The sequence below is a fragment of the Dama dama genome, chromosome 18, assembly GCF_033118175.1.
Source record: "Dama dama isolate Ldn47 chromosome 18, ASM3311817v1, whole genome shotgun sequence".
NCBI lineage: Eukaryota > Metazoa > Chordata > Mammalia > Artiodactyla > Cervidae > Dama > Dama dama.
Window position 1 is genome coordinate 60,792,461 of NC_083698.1, and position 15,001 is coordinate 60,807,461.

A 15,001-nucleotide genomic window follows, 5' to 3' on the forward strand; every position below is an offset into this window, starting at 1 on the left:
GAAGCAACAGTTAGAACTGGACATGGAACAACAGAATGGTTCCAAATTGGGAAAGGAGTACATCAAGGCTGTATAGTGTCACCCTGCTTATTTAATTTATATGCAGAGTACATCATGAGAAATGCCAGACTGCACAAGCTGGAATCAAGATTGCTAGGAGAAATATCAGTAACCTCAGATACACAGATGACACCACCTTATGGCAGAAAGCGAAGAAGAACTAAAGAGCCTCTTGATGAAAGCAGAGTGAAAAAGTTGGCTTAAAACTCAACATTCAGAAAACTAAGATCATGGCATCTGGTCTCATCGCTTCATGGCAAATAGGTGGGGAAACAGTGGAAACAGTGGCTGACTTTATTTTGGGGGGCTCCAGAATCATTGCAGATGGTGACTGCAGCCATGAAATTAAAAGACGCTTGCTCCTTGGAAGAAAAGCTATGACCAACCTAGACAGCATATTAAAAAGCAGAGACATTACTTTGCCAACAAAGGTCTATCTAGTCAAAGCTATGGTTTTTCCAGTAGTCATGTATGGATGTGAGAGTTGGACCATGCAGAAAGCTGAGCGCAGAATAATTGATGCTTTTGAACTGTGGTGTTGGAGAAGACTCTTGAGAGTCCCTTAGACTGCAAAGAGATCCAACCAGTCTATCCTAATGGAAATCAGTCCTGAATATTCACTGGACGGACTGATGCTGAAGCTGAAACTCCAGTACTTTGGCCACCTGATGCGAAGAACTGACTCATTGAAAAGACCCTGATGCTAGGAAAGACGGAAGTCAGGAGGAGAAGGGGACGACAGAAAATGAGATGGTTGGATGGCATCACCGACTGGATGGACATGAATTTGAGCAAGCTCTAGGAGTTGGTGAAAGACAGAGAAGCCTGGCGTGTGCTGCAGTCCATGGGGTCGCACAAAGCCGGACACGACTGAGCAACTGAACTGATACATCGCATGGCTCACAAATTTTGGAAAACTGGAAAATTTCTATGGAAGCCTCGCTTTCTTCAAAAACTGAGTGCATCCTACTAACGGTAACGAGCAGCTCCTGTGTGCCTAGCCATGGGGGGATACGAAATGGACTTGCACATGTTTCCTAGCCTCCCGGGTTGGAGATGGAGAGGAAGTTGCCCGACTCCAAGAGGGGCCCAGCCAGTCGCAGAACTGGCCCAACTCCACACGGCGTCCTTAGTGCCGCGACTCCTGGCCGCCGCCAGGGGGCGAGCTCTGGCCTCCGGCACGAGCCAACCTGAAGACAGGGCTCCGATCAACTACTGGAGGCCGCGCCGGCCATTCCGCGGTGCAGGGTGCAGCCGGCCGCGCGGAGGGCAGCCGGCCCGGCTAGGCCCGGCGGGACGCGGAGCCGCAACGGGAGGGGGCGCTGCTGGGCCAGGAGAGCGCTGCGCAGAGGAAGTACCGTCTTCGCCGCGCGGCCGGGCAGCCTCAGCCTCAGTCGCGCGGGGCTACGATGTCGTCCCGGCCCAGGCGCGACGATGCGGGGGCCGGGGGCGCGCGGCGGCCCCGGGAGCCCCCGGAGCAGGAGCTGCAGCGGCGCCGGGAGCTGAAGCGGCGGCGGCAGGACGCGCAGCAGCTGCAGCAGCTCAAGCACCTGGAGTCCTTGTGAGTCCGTCACGCCCGTCTCCGTCTCCGACTAATGCTAGGAATGGGTCGGGGCCCCGGTCGCGCGGCGGGGTCCGCTTGGGGTCGGCGCTTTAGACGGGATCCTCGGACATCTGGCGGGTGGGCTGCTGAGCCCCTCGGACCCCGGCGAGCCGAGAGCCGGTTTTGATCTCGGCGGCGGGACCCTAGACTCCCAGCGGCTGGCGGGAGGGAGGGAGGCTCCTCCCCCGAGCCTCGCCCGGGACCCGAGCGGCGGCGGCGGGCGCTTCCCCCGCAGGAAGCGGCGGTTTTAGTCCTCGTGCGGCGGCGGCGGCGGTGCTTGGTCAGGACTCCGGGACTGAACCCAGAAGTGCGGCTGAGCGCCCTGGTCTTTCCCGCTCTCAGGTCAGGGGGCGCGCTGTGAACGGGTTAAAACCCCCATCCTTTTCATCTTCTGCTCTTAATAAGGGAAGAGAAAGCCCAGTCCCGTTACGTTCGTGCGGTGACGAAGAGAAGTCAACTGGGGTGAGGGCCTGGCTCCTAACTACTCAGGAGGAGCTGTCACGTAGACGAGAGCGTAGACTTGTTCTCTCTGGTCCTTAGGATTTTTTCACCAGAGCTAAGGATGAAAGCTACTAGGAGGACAGTTCCAGCTCATAAAGAATTAGGACCTGAGTCAGCGTGGCCTGACTTGGGAGGCAGTGTGCTCCCCAAGCTCCCGAGGGTTGGAGGAGAGTCCAGATGACCATTGAGAGAAGGGTGGGTTGTAAAGGAGATTTAAATATAAGGTGGAAAGTTGGATTAATGACGCTTTCTATTCCCTTCTGTTTTTTCCTTCTATAATCAGCTTTAGAGGTCAAACTTAGATTCTAAGTTTGATGTTCAATGAGTTATTTGACTTATTTGTTTCAGGCACTTCTCACTGCCTACCTTCTCATGATTGCTGAGACAATGATGTAAGGCCCTCAGAGGGTTAATCCTTCATTACTAACCTTTGGGAACTTGGACACAAAATGCATGCTTTCTTGGAGCCTGGCCTCCTGTGGCTCTTAAGCTGAATGTCACTTCATTTGAACAACTGGGTATAAACAGAATTAGCCTTGTAGGTAAGGTACAAAGCTTTTTAGATCTGATATCTCCAAAGCAAATTGCTGAAATATTTTCCAGTGGAAAGCTGTGGCATGTCACAGGCCTGGCCTCTTTTAGTAAAAATAATGGAGAGAGTGAGAGTGAAATTCACTCAGTCATATCCAACTCTTTGTGAAGCAGTGGACTGTTCATGGAATTCTCCAGGCCAGAACACTGGAGTGGGTAGCTATTCCCTTCTCAAGGGGATCTTCCCAACCCAGGGATCGAACCCAGGCCTCCTGCATTACGGGCGGATTCTGTACCATCTAAGCCACCAGGGAAGCCCATAATGGAAGAATAATAGAAATGTGTATAAATTGGGCAGGTGATACAGTCCGTCAGCAGCCATTCATTAGTAACATTAATGCTATGTCTAGAGTTTTCTACTTCAAAAACTAAAACATCTTTTTTATCAGGACAGTCCTAAAGGGTGTCAAAAGACAAAACTACCACACTTTGCAAACAGTTTGATGTCCCTTATTCAAGGGAAAACAATCTGCGGATTGAGGAAGTACAGTGTTTCATCTGCAGTGGAACACTCTTCCCAGTTATTTTGGACAGGAGCAAGTTTTACAGGGTGTTTGAGAGGCAACTTGAAAATAGGGCACGATTGACTAGGGAGTCAGGGATTTCTTTTTTTTTTTTTTTCGGGATTTCTTTACAAAGCCTGCTGGTCCTCTTATCTAGGGCAAGCTAAACTAAGCTAGGTAGCCCTGGGCTGAAGGATTGTGATTGGTATATACTAGGTTTCCTTGACAGCGAGGCATTTCCCATTAGGGCAGACTGACTTAGGTTTAGATTTGAACTGGGCTACTCCATTTTGGGGTTCCCAAGCTATGGAGGACCTTTGTCCAGAGTTACACTGAGGTTTTGTAAGAGCAGTTTCAACTTTTATGGCTTTTCTAGATTTCTTTAGGAGTACCCTTATCCCCTCAGTTCTCCCTTCTGGTACTGAGCACTGTGCCTGGCCTGGCAATTGTTGAGTGGTTACTTCTGCAGGGAGTAAGTTTCTAAACTGAACTTGCAGTATCACCTAAAAGTTTAGTTTCTCCTAATAAACCTGTTCTTTGCTTTGGTAGGAGGAAATAGCAAGTTGGTTAGAGCAGGAGTGAGGATATGATTCCTGAAACAAACAAATGACATAGAAATTTTTAAAACAAAAATGCTTCCTTTGTAACTCTATAACAGAAATGAGCTAACAGCCTATTTGTGGCCTTTTTTTGCCCCTAAGTCCTTTGGTTTCTCTCTCAGAACTTTATTAGCGTGGACTTACACCAACACAGGTGTGAGGAAGATGATGTTAATTTCATTTTTCTTTTGTAATTAAAAAAACATTTTTTGAGGCAGTGTATTTGCATGTAAATAAATGTAAGTGAGAAAAAAGCTCCCTCCCTCAGGTGATATCTTATATATATGTATAATCTCCCTTTTTCCATACACACAAATAGAACCATACCAAGCACTCTGTCCTGTACACTACTGCTTTCTTGTTTTAACTTAAACTATTTTGGCCTAGTTTTAGAATAATCCGTATCTATTTGACTATTAGATAAGTGATGAGCCATTTTAGAATTTATTAATGTTTTCTTGACATTTTCAGTGTATTAAAATTCAGAAAATTAATCATCTCTGAATTCACCTTCTGTGTGCAGCAACTTTGGGACTCCCCAATTTCCAAGTTGTTGGAATCAAGATAGCATTTTAAACCAGTCATAGCACCTCGATGCCCTCTCTCAGTAAAATTCCATTAGAGAGGCATTGAAAACACCTGAGCTGTTCAGTTATCCTGCCTCTTTTTCCAACTACATTCTTTTTTAAGAAGGGGGTTATATCCATTAGGCAGTCACCTTTAAAAGCCAGACACCCACGCTCTGCATTGCATAGCCTAGAATGTGTCAGTGCTTGAAACTGAACATAATTAGACCTGAAAGTAATACAGTGTTATATGTTAATTCCATTTCAATTTTTAAAATTAGTTGTTTTTTTTTTTTTAATGAATGGGAGCGGTGGGTGCTGCTTTTGTAGATTTGGCACCAGAAGCCTTTTCCCCAAGTTCCAGCAAAGTAATGAAAAGTGGAAATGAGTTGGGAGCATAGGCATGATTTGCATACTCAGAACCCGAGGGTCTGAGAGCTGTACTGGTGGAAGGGAAAGTACATTTGCACACAGTCATCTGCTTCTCTAGCAGTAGTTGAGTGCCACCGATCGCCCTACATCCTTGAGTCCAGAAGGGTCAGTAGGGGCATAAAGGGCAGTCAGAGAGCTGAGAGCAAGTGGCAGTGTGCTCTGCAAACACCATGGGCCAGTGGAGAGGATCTTGAATCCAGAGCTGGGGCGAGGGGTGGGAGGGGGAGCGTCTGGGATGGATCACCCCCACCTCCTTTCGCAATAGCAGACCCTTCCCTCCGGCTTTGCTCCCTCCCCCTTGTGCAGTCCCCATCCTTCTTAGAGCACTCACACCGCCACCCCCATGAGCCTCACAGTGTTATGAAAGTTGGAAGTTATGGTAGGTAAATCACCCACAAGTGTAATGACAGATTGGAACCATAATTAGCTCAAGTCTCTTCTTTCCTCACATTTTCCCTGCAGTCTCTTGATTTCCCTTACTCTAAATATAAAATCATTGTCCTAAGATACCAACTTAGTTATTATTTGGTCAGTTTAAGTTCTGCATCCCAGCAGGACGTAATACAGCATCAGTTTATTCATATTAACATAACATCTCTGACTGCTGGGCATATTTTATTAACTGTTTTTAAAAGTGATAGTATAGTTTTAGTTTTTACTAAAAATAACCTTTTTTATTTTGGCCTGTAGTTGCTTTTTGGTGATTGAAATGTGTTATGTTCCTATGAACATGGTTGATGACCAGTTTTTTGTGTTTTTTTTTCCTTCTAGTTATGAAAAACCTCCTCCTGGGTTTATCAAGGTCAGTGTAAAGTTTGTATTTTTGGTTTTTCTCTGAGACAGATTTGACCAGAGCTCAGACTCAGTCAGATGTTATGAAAAACAGCTGCTTAAGGTTTGAACGTCCTTTATGGTAGTTATGTCTCTTCCCTGCAGATGGCAGTCGGTTCGTACACTTGGGGCTTTGTCATAGTCTGTCTTTGCAGAAGTTTAACCTGCCTTGTGTCTGTCCGTCCCTAAGACACCACTGCAGACCCCTTGGGTGTCCTCAGCACTAGCTCCCCTTCTTTCTGTCTCCCTTGTGACTGCACCTTCTCAAAGCTCTGCTGCCCCATGTTCCTTCTCTGATGCTCCATTGCTGCTTTCTTGAATGTCGTCAGCTCAGAGAACCGTGGACTCTGAGGACATGTGAATCCATCCAGTCTAGCCCCGCCTGGTGCAGAGTCCCTCCTCCAGGACCCTGGCCACAATGTCTGTGTTTCTCTGGGAGTGAGACTTAGAGGACTTAAGGCCAAAGTAACCTTTCCTGTTTGGTAACTTTTAACTTAAAAAAAATTTTTTTTAGGAAACATTCTTCCATTATAAATTTAATATTCCTAGAAATGTGAAAAAATCATAATGTAAAAAAACAGCACCTTAATTATACAGTGCAGTTATCTGGTGGTGAAAATGTATCTCACAAGTACAGTATGTATGAGATTATAAACCATGACAGTGGCCGTCAAGGTCTAATAATCTGTTTTACTCTGACACATTGTTTTTATTGTTCCAGGAAACCTTACTTGTTTAATTCTATCTTCTGCCTCATTCCACAAAGCTTCTAAGTTAGCAGAAAATTTTTTGTGACCTTAGAATCTAATTTTTGTGATCTAGAATTAGAACTTGGAGCTCACAGATCATCCCTGTGTAAACGCTAGTGACTTTTCTCAGGAACAGCTGCTTTATTTTTTGTGGTACAGGTAGCTCTTCTGGAATAGTTACTTCCGTTTTCTTTCTGTCAGTTATAATTTGTCTTTCTAGCTTTTCAGAGGATGATGTGATGACATAGGGATCTCCAGCCCATGAGAAAGCCAGGCAGTGCTGTGTTCTCAAGCAGGTGGGAGAGAGCTCTAATGCTTTTTTTGCCATAGAGCTTACACACTGTTTCCTTTTCAGGAAGATGAGACTAAGCCAGAAGACTGTATACCAGATGTCCCAGGCAATGAACATGCCAGGGAGTTTCTGGCCCACGCACCAACCAAAGGACTTTGGATGCCACTGGGGAAAGAAGTCAAAGTCATGCAGTGTGAGCATGGAAATGTTTCAAGTAACACCCTCAATTCACGCATGTTATAGGCCACTGTTTACAAATGAGTTCACTCATTTTAATTCATTCTCACACCACGCTGTTGAAGTCAGGGCATGATCTCTAGGCGATAGATAAGGAAGCCGCCTTCCACGTGTTAGTCAGTGCCTGGGGTAAGCGGCAGAGCAGTGCCTTGACTCCAGGGTTTCTGGCTGCAAGGGCGGTGGTCTTCCACAGGACTGTAGCTGCTTGCAGAGTCTATGCTTCAGTAATAGTCCTGTAACAGAAAGGGTATTCCATGTAGAAATGCCATGGGGGACGAAGGATGCATTGAGGGGTGGTTCCTTGGGTCTCACCTCAGCCTGTCCTCCTCATTATTGGTATTAAGGTTTTCTCCAGGTGACCTGAGAGGAGCTGTGGGCCACACAGGGTGGGTCTGGACCAGGTGGAGCCGTGTGCACACCATCCACTGTACCAGCATAAGATGGCATTTGAAGAAGGGGTACCACTGCCTTTAAAAATATTTGTTTGTACAAAGATCCTTCATGCACACAATTAAAATAGCAGTTCTTATCCCTTTCCTGCATTCCCCTCACTTCAACCTCTTTTAAAAAAGTTATTTTTAAGTTTGTCCCCATGTATCTAGATAACAAGATGACATTCCTGACCCTTGATTTTTCCAATTTCCTTATTATTTGCTCATTTCTTACTGTAGGAGACCAGAATTCAGCTCCTTTTTTCTTCCTCCATCCCATCTCATACACATGCCCTACCTATCTCATTTCCCCAATAATAGTTATATCATAAATTTAATTAAATAAATCCATTGTGCCTATTATTTTCAGAGTTGAATCACTTGTTAAACTGATTATATTTCCTTTTTAAAAAATTAAGTTTAAAAATCACTCCTCTCTGTGATGGGGTAGTTAGTTGTGCTTAACTTTCCATTTTATTGTTCTTTTCATTGACATGCAAATTAAAAGTGTTTAGTCTGGACCAGAACCAGTTTTACATGAAATTAATGAAGCTTAAGCTTTAGGACCTCTTCCTTGCACCTTCAAAAGGCCTTTGGAGTCCCAACAGTGGTCCTGTCTTTCTGTAAAATTTACCAAGTCAAGATTCCCCACCCCCCCCAAAAGAGCCCTTCTTCTCCTTAATTTATGTAAGCTTCAGACTTCACAAAACTTATATCCATCCAGATGCAAAAATACATGCACACATAACCCTATTGTCATTGATTTCCATGATCCTAGCGTTATCTAATGCAGAGCTTCTCAACCTTGGGGTGGGCCTGATACTCTCTATTTCTGACAAGCTCCCAGGTGATGCCAGTCTTGCTGGTCCACTGACCACACCTTGAGTAAGCATCGCCTCTCCTTTAGTAGAGGTTTTGATCACAGATCATGTGGATCCTTCTTGATACTGCACATCAATTTATGGCATTTAACATTTCTCCTTTTGTCATAAAGACAGACATTTGTTTGAATGGGTCTGCATTTGTATTGAATGCATTTCTTCTTCCCCAGGTGGAACTAACTCAAAAGAGTGGGGAGATGCAGAAGGGGCAGGTCAGAGGATCCCTAAACTTCATTTTTTCCCAGTGGTTTCCTACTACCAACTTTGAGATTGAAATGTGAAGAATAAAATATTTCCCCGTCACTACATATTTTCATTAGCTGCCAGCATGGAGCAAAATTGGCTAATCCTATACCTAGAATTCCTCGTCCTGCTTCCTGACCTCCTTAGTTGGAGTTACTGAATGTCTGTGTAACTATTACTAGTTCTGCTATAACAAAGTCCTACAGACTGCATGACTTAAACAAGAAGTTTCTTGTCTCACAGTTCTGGAGGCTAATGATCCAAGGTCAAGGTGTCCTTCTGAGGGCTGGTGTGGAAAGGATGTATTCCAGGCCTCTCTAAAAATCCTGTCTCCCAATAAAGTCATTCTGAGGTAGTGATTAGGACTTTCAATACAGTGGGAAAGCAAAGGGGATGACACAATTCAACCTATAGCACAGTTTTTAAAAAAATCACACTTTGTTTTTTGCATGGAATTATTTAGTAAGTACTTAGTTCACTTCTAAAACTCTGCAATTAAAGGATACTTGAGGAAGTAGTTAGTTTCTGTCTTTTCATTAATTATATTTGCTTTTAAAATTGGAATGTAATGAAGAATATCTTTAATATGATCTACTGATATTTTATCTTGATTAAGTAAAGATATATTATCTTAAAGAAATATATCCCTTGTTTTTATTTTAGGTTGGCGCTGTAAACGGTACGGTCACCGAACGGGCGACAAAGAATGCCCTTTCTTTATCAAAGGCAACCAAAAGTTAGAACAGTTCAGAGTAGTAAGTAAAACCCCAGAGTGTCAATTTACATTTACTGGATATGATGAATGTCAATGAATCAGGCAGTCACCAGTGAACTGGAGTTTCACGCAAAATACGTTCCCAAAGCCTTTAAGCCAAAGTATCTGGTGTTAACTGCAACTCTATTAAATCAAATTTGTGTGACACATTAGTTACTAACAAAAAAAAGATGCTTGTTAAAATGATATTTGCTATGCCTTGGGAACACTGCCTTTTCCAAAGAGGCATTTTTATCAATTCAGTCAGTCTTTTTGTACTTATGTAAAAAATCATATTTCATAAATAAAATAGGGTTCTAGTTTCTCAGCTTTTGTCTAAAGACTACATATTTTTGTATCATAAACTGGAAGTATGTACAAGTGATATACTCTCTTTGGATGACAATAAAGTCAGTCTATCATTTCATCACTTTTTTTTTTTTTTTGGCTGAGCCATGTGATGTGTAGAATCTGAGTTTTCCAACCAAGGATCAAACCCGTCTCCCCGCATTGAAAACTCAAGAGTCTTAACCACTGGGCCACCATGGAAGTCCCTTGTCACTTTATCTTAACAAAGTCACCTCCCAGGTGTTAATTCACCATTCAATAACTATTTTGGTCAATTTAACTATGCTCTTGCTGGATATACTTGGGATTATCAGCATGTGAAACTGGGTATATAAACATTCTACAAGGATTTTAAGATAATTAAAATATTGGGTTTTCATTTTACTAATTTACAGAAAATATTCTGAATAAATCACTCCTACCCAAAATGTCAGCTTTTACAGTACCTTTAACAGATAATTTGATGATAAATCTCAAAAATGTAAATACATTCATATTTTTAAAATTTCAAAATCTAAATTGATCTAAGGATAAAACAGAACATCAGTATACACAAATAATTATAACTTTCAAAATTATTTATATGATTAAAAAATAGAAATTGAAGAAAAATAGGAAACAACTGTGGTGTCCGATATACAACATGATTTGCTGCAACATATAAATCATACAGCTTTTAAGAATTATGTTTTAAGAACTTCCCTGGTAATCCAGTGAGTAAGCCACAGTATCTGATGTTAATTACAGTGATTAAGAATCCGCCTTACAGTGCAGGGTATATGGGTTCAATCCCTGGTCAAGCCCACACACAGCTAGAGAGACCACGCACTCTGGAGCCTGGGCCCACACACTGCAGCAGCGACTCCAAGTGCCGCAAAGTCCAACGCAGCCAAATAAACGGATATTATTTTTTTAAAAAAGAATTATGTTTTAAAAGATTATGTAATGTCATAGGAAGATATTCATGAAAACATAAGGGAAAAAGAATAGAGTTGTATTGATATACATAACATGACTCTATTTTTTGGAAATATGAATAATGACTAGAAGAAGCACACTAAAATATTAACAGTGGATATCCCTAGGTGGTAAGATATCAGATATTTTTAACTTTCTGTTTTCTTTGATATGTAAAAAATTTTATAATATTTTTAAAGATAGTTCACATGCCATGAAATTTTATGTGTATTCATATTTTTAAGTAATTTAAGTAGTTTTAAATTATACAAATATAAGAATAAATTCATCTTATTTTAACAGAATGGAAACATTACAGAAAGGTTTTTCACAATTGATTTTTCAAGTCCAATCTTGCCTCTCTCCTCAGAGGGAATTTGTAGTAAGTAGTTTGATGAGTATACTTCTAGATTTCTCTTTGGTCATATACAGTATGTTTTTGTGCACCTATAAATGAATCATGTATCATTTCCAACTCACTTGTTTGCTTAATAGTATCAGTTGATCATCTTTCCATATAAAACAAATAGAATTAATCTCAACATTTCTAACCTTGAATAGTACTTAATAATGATTTTGCCATGGTTTATCTCCTTATGAAGGCTGTGTAAATTATATCCTGTATTTGTATAACTGGAAAGTCTTTTTTATAGCCTCTAGGAGTTTGAAATGATGGCAGCCCTTAAGAAGGATTAGAACATGGTGAATATAAAATTACCACCAAACAGGAGGAAAAAAATGTTTCCATGAAAGAGGGATTTAATTTTAACAGTCTATGAAGCCAAAACTAACCTTAACCTTCTCTAACCTTCAAGGCACATGAAGATCCCATGTATGACATCATTCGTGAGAATAAAAGACATGAAAAGGATATAAGGTGAGATTGTCCTGATGATAACAATATCCTCTTAAATTTTGAAGTTAAAGCTAGAAACTTTATAAATTTAAAATTTAAAAATCCCAGTATTAGAGGAGTGGTTTAGTAAATTGTGAAATATTTGGAAGACTGGAGTAGTCACTGAAAAAAGCCATTGTGTAGGGAATGATCAGGCCAGCCTGTTCTCCTTGCGTTAACTTAAAGCATTGTGCTTGACCTAGCCTTAACTCACTCGTGTCAATGATAGTTGGTATTGGCAGCTACCATTTATCTTCTCTAGTGTCTTTAAAGATCTGAGCTTTTTTTAAATTCCTAGACAGGGTGAAAAAACAAGAGGAACTTTTTTGTGGGTTGTTGTTTTTTTTAATATTGTTTTGTTTTCAAATTGGTGGTATTGAATTATAATCGTTTCAATTTTTCTTTAGTGAAGTATAGTTGATTTGCAGTATCATGTTAGTACAGCACAGCAATTCAGAAATATATCAATATATAAATATATACACACACATATATTCTTCAGATTCTCTTCCTTTACAGATTATTACAGAATATTGAATATAATTCCTTGTGCTGAATTATAATTGTTGAAGAGGTAGATTACCTAGCATGAACTTGAGCAGTGGGAGAATGATTTAGGAAAGTATGCATCTGTTAGAAATTATAAAAGGAAGGACTATGGAAACATGCCAAAATACTTAGGACAATGGAAAGAATACAAAATGGCTTGTACACTGGTTACAGTCATGTAAAACAGGCATGGATGTATACAAGAATCGGGAAAAGATATAAAAATAAATACTATCTTTAATGAAGTGATTAATTTGTGATATTTTTCACCCTCATTACTGTTGTTATATTTTTATCTAAAAATTTTTTTCAAGTTAAGTTGAATATGGTTCTTTGGTCAACCTTATGTGTTTAGGATACAACAGTTAAAACAGTTACTGGAGGATTCAACATCAGACGACGATGGGAGCAGCTCCAGTTCCTCAGAAGATAAAGAGAAACACAAGAAAAAGAAGAAGAAAGAAAAGCATAAGAAGAAGAAGAAAGAAAAGAAAAAGAAGAAAAAACGAAAGCATAAGTCTTCCAAGTCAAATGAGAGTTCGGACTCAGAATGATGAGAGCCTGGCTTGTTCAACATTCTCTTCTCAAAAACCAAACACTGTGGCCAAAGATGAGAGGACCCGTGGAGGAAGGTGGAGTCGGAGAGGAACAGGAGAGAGAGACGCCCAAAGGGAAGACGTGTGGTGTCCCAGGTGCAGGTTCTCACCTGCCTTCCAGGGAGGATGTGAGTTGTGTGCTGCCAGGTGCTAGCTCTGGACACGCCTGACTTCAGGCTGGACAGCTTTTCCCCTTGTGCTCCTCCCTGCTGATCCCCGTGGGTCCCAGCTCCTTAGAAACGCCTCGGGCAGGGCGGCCAGATGAAGGGAGCCTCTGAGGAGCTTCTCCAGGTGCTGCCGCAGGTTCCACCTCCAGGGGGGAGCTACTTGTGCCCGTAGAGCTCAGGCTTGATTTCCCTCTGCTGCTGAGGATAATAAAAGCTCACTATTTATTTTTTAAATGCATTTACTTTTTTTATTTCTTAATGCATGCACATGCTCCAAATTTAAAAGGTACCTAAGGTTTAATTATGAAACTTCTATTTCCTTCCTCCCCCAGCTTCCCAGTTCCCTTTCCCAGTGGCTACCAGTTTTACCAGTTTCTTGTGACATCTTCCAGGAATACTGCCTACATCACAAGCAAGCATAGGGCTTTATTTTTAAGTATAAATACTATACACATTCATCTCCATGTTATGTTTTAACAGTATAATGTTGATTTCAATAGCAAATATATCCTGCGTTATGGCATCATAGGTATAGTGTCTTCATATGACACATACCACACACTCTAAATGGCCACACAATTCCTTGATTTGAAGATACTACAATCATGTAACCATTCCTCTACCGCAGTTCTGTTGTTTCCTGTTTGTCATTCTCCAATATCGTAATTTGTAATATATATTTGATCACTCACATGACCAAAATATATGTCTCAGATATATTTGGTCATTGTCCAGTTTCTGGACACAGTTCCCCAAACCCTTGGAATATCATGTGTGATAAGAACAATGGGAGCATCTTTTGTTGTGTTTGGTCTCTTGTCCTCCATTCATGACAGAACCAGAAAAGTGAAATGAGTGTCTTGTTTATTCATAACTAACTCCTTTCCACAACATCTGGGTTTATGTTCATGAGATGACTTTTGGAAGGCACCTAAGGATGTGGGGAGAGGCTGGTTGCCAGGAAAACCAAACCGAATAGAACTGGAACTTGCAGCCCCACACCCTCATGTGGGGAAAGATTAGAGGGACTGGAGGTTGAATCAATCACCAATGGCCAGTGATTTAATCAATCATGCCTATGTGATGGAGCCTCCATAGAAGCCCAAGGAGGGATTCAGAGAACATCTGGGTTGGTGAACACACAGAGGTGCTGGGAGAATGCCACGCAAGCAGAAGGTGTGGAGGTTCTGTGCCGCTTCCCATCCCATCTATTTTGCCCTGTGCATCTCTTCCATCAGGCCATTCCTGAATTACAGCCTTTTATAATAAATCAGAAATGTAGCAAATTAACTGAATCCAAAGCAGGGAGTTGAAGGCAGAAGCACAGGCAAAAACATGACTTTTGAGTAGAACCTGAAGTGGAAGAGGCATGTGGCATAGTCCTACACAACTGAGCTCTTGCCATGTGAAATTGTGCATTTCCAGGCAGTGTCAGAAATGAGTTAAATTGTAAGACACTGCTGGAGTCAGGATCTGCAAACTGAGCTTACTATACCCTTCCTATCCAATCCTTCATTACTCCCACCAGTGCATTTCTACTTCCTGGATTCCTGTCTCCAACTACCTCTGTAGTTCAGTTGTGTTCTGATGGGCTTGGAATGCTAGTGGAGACGGTGATCACAGGGCAAAATGGGTTATCTTAAGTTAAAATTAAGTTATCCATTAAATAGTGTATGCTAAATGCAGTCTCCATACAGCTGTGCTGGGCTCAGCTATGCAGCTGTGTCCCACTCTTTGTGACCCCGTGGGCTGTAGCCAGCCAGGCCCCTCTGTCCATGGGGATTCTCCAGGCAAGAATACTGCGTAGTAACAATATTGAGTACAGCAATAATCAATACCATTCAGAAATGTAGAGTATGGCCAGGACAGTGATAGCTCCTGTATTTGTCTTGTTGTGAAAGTGTACTGATGACATGTGAGGATCACCTTATGCAACCATGGCTTGGGGACACAGGCCAGATCTCTTCCTGATGCTATATAAGCAGGTCTGAAGTAGAAGTTAATCAGGCCGTCAGAGACCTAATAAAAGACCAGCTTTGCCAACACTACCTTTTACTTGTCTCATTGCCCTCACTGCTATCACTTTTTACCTGCTCATTACACCAGCTAGCAGTTCTGTGTTAGTATAAGGGAGTTCAGTTCGGTTCAGTCGCTCAGTCGTGTCCGACTCTGTGACCCCATGAACCGCAGCATGCCAGGCCTCCCAGTCCATCACC

At 42.0% G+C, this 15,001-nt stretch overlaps 1 protein-coding gene across 2 annotated transcripts; it reads left to right on the forward strand.

Annotated features, from left to right (window-relative positions):
- Window positions 1-1,441: 1,441 nt before the first annotated feature.
- On the forward strand, window positions 1,442-13,019 carry RP9 (RP9 pre-mRNA splicing factor). 2 transcript variants are annotated; one of them, XM_061165399.1, is made up of 6 exons: window positions 1,442-1,621; window positions 5,627-5,657; window positions 6,791-6,920; window positions 9,183-9,274; window positions 11,394-11,455; window positions 12,378-13,019. In XM_061165399.1, exons 1-6 carry the CDS (start codon window positions 1,470-1,472, stop codon window positions 12,574-12,576), a joined length of 666 nt encoding a protein of 221 aa, XP_061021382.1. In that variant the 5' UTR covers window positions 1,442-1,469; the 3' UTR covers window positions 12,577-13,019. The 2 variants fall into 2 exon arrangements, with proteins under 2 accessions (XP_061021382.1, XP_061021383.1); XM_061165400.1 differs by lacking the exons at window positions 5,627-5,657; window positions 9,183-9,274.
- Window positions 13,020-15,001: the final 1,982 nt, after the last annotated feature.

What these genes read in the sequence shown, in the direction of transcription:
- RP9 (XM_061165399.1), top strand. Translation starts at nt 1,470, where the DNA reads ATGTCGTCCCGGCCCAGGCGCGACGATGCGGGGGCCGGGGGCGCGCGG. An exon ending in CTCCTCCTGGGTTTATCAAG is followed by an intron (nt 5,658 to 6,790) that starts GTCAGTGTAAAG and finishes TTTCCTTTTCAG; the next exon opens with GAAGATGAGACTAAGCCAGA. An exon ending in AGACATGAAAAGGATATAAG is followed by an intron (nt 11,456 to 12,377) that starts GTGAGATTGTCC and finishes TTATGTGTTTAG; the next exon opens with GATACAACAGTTAAAACAGT.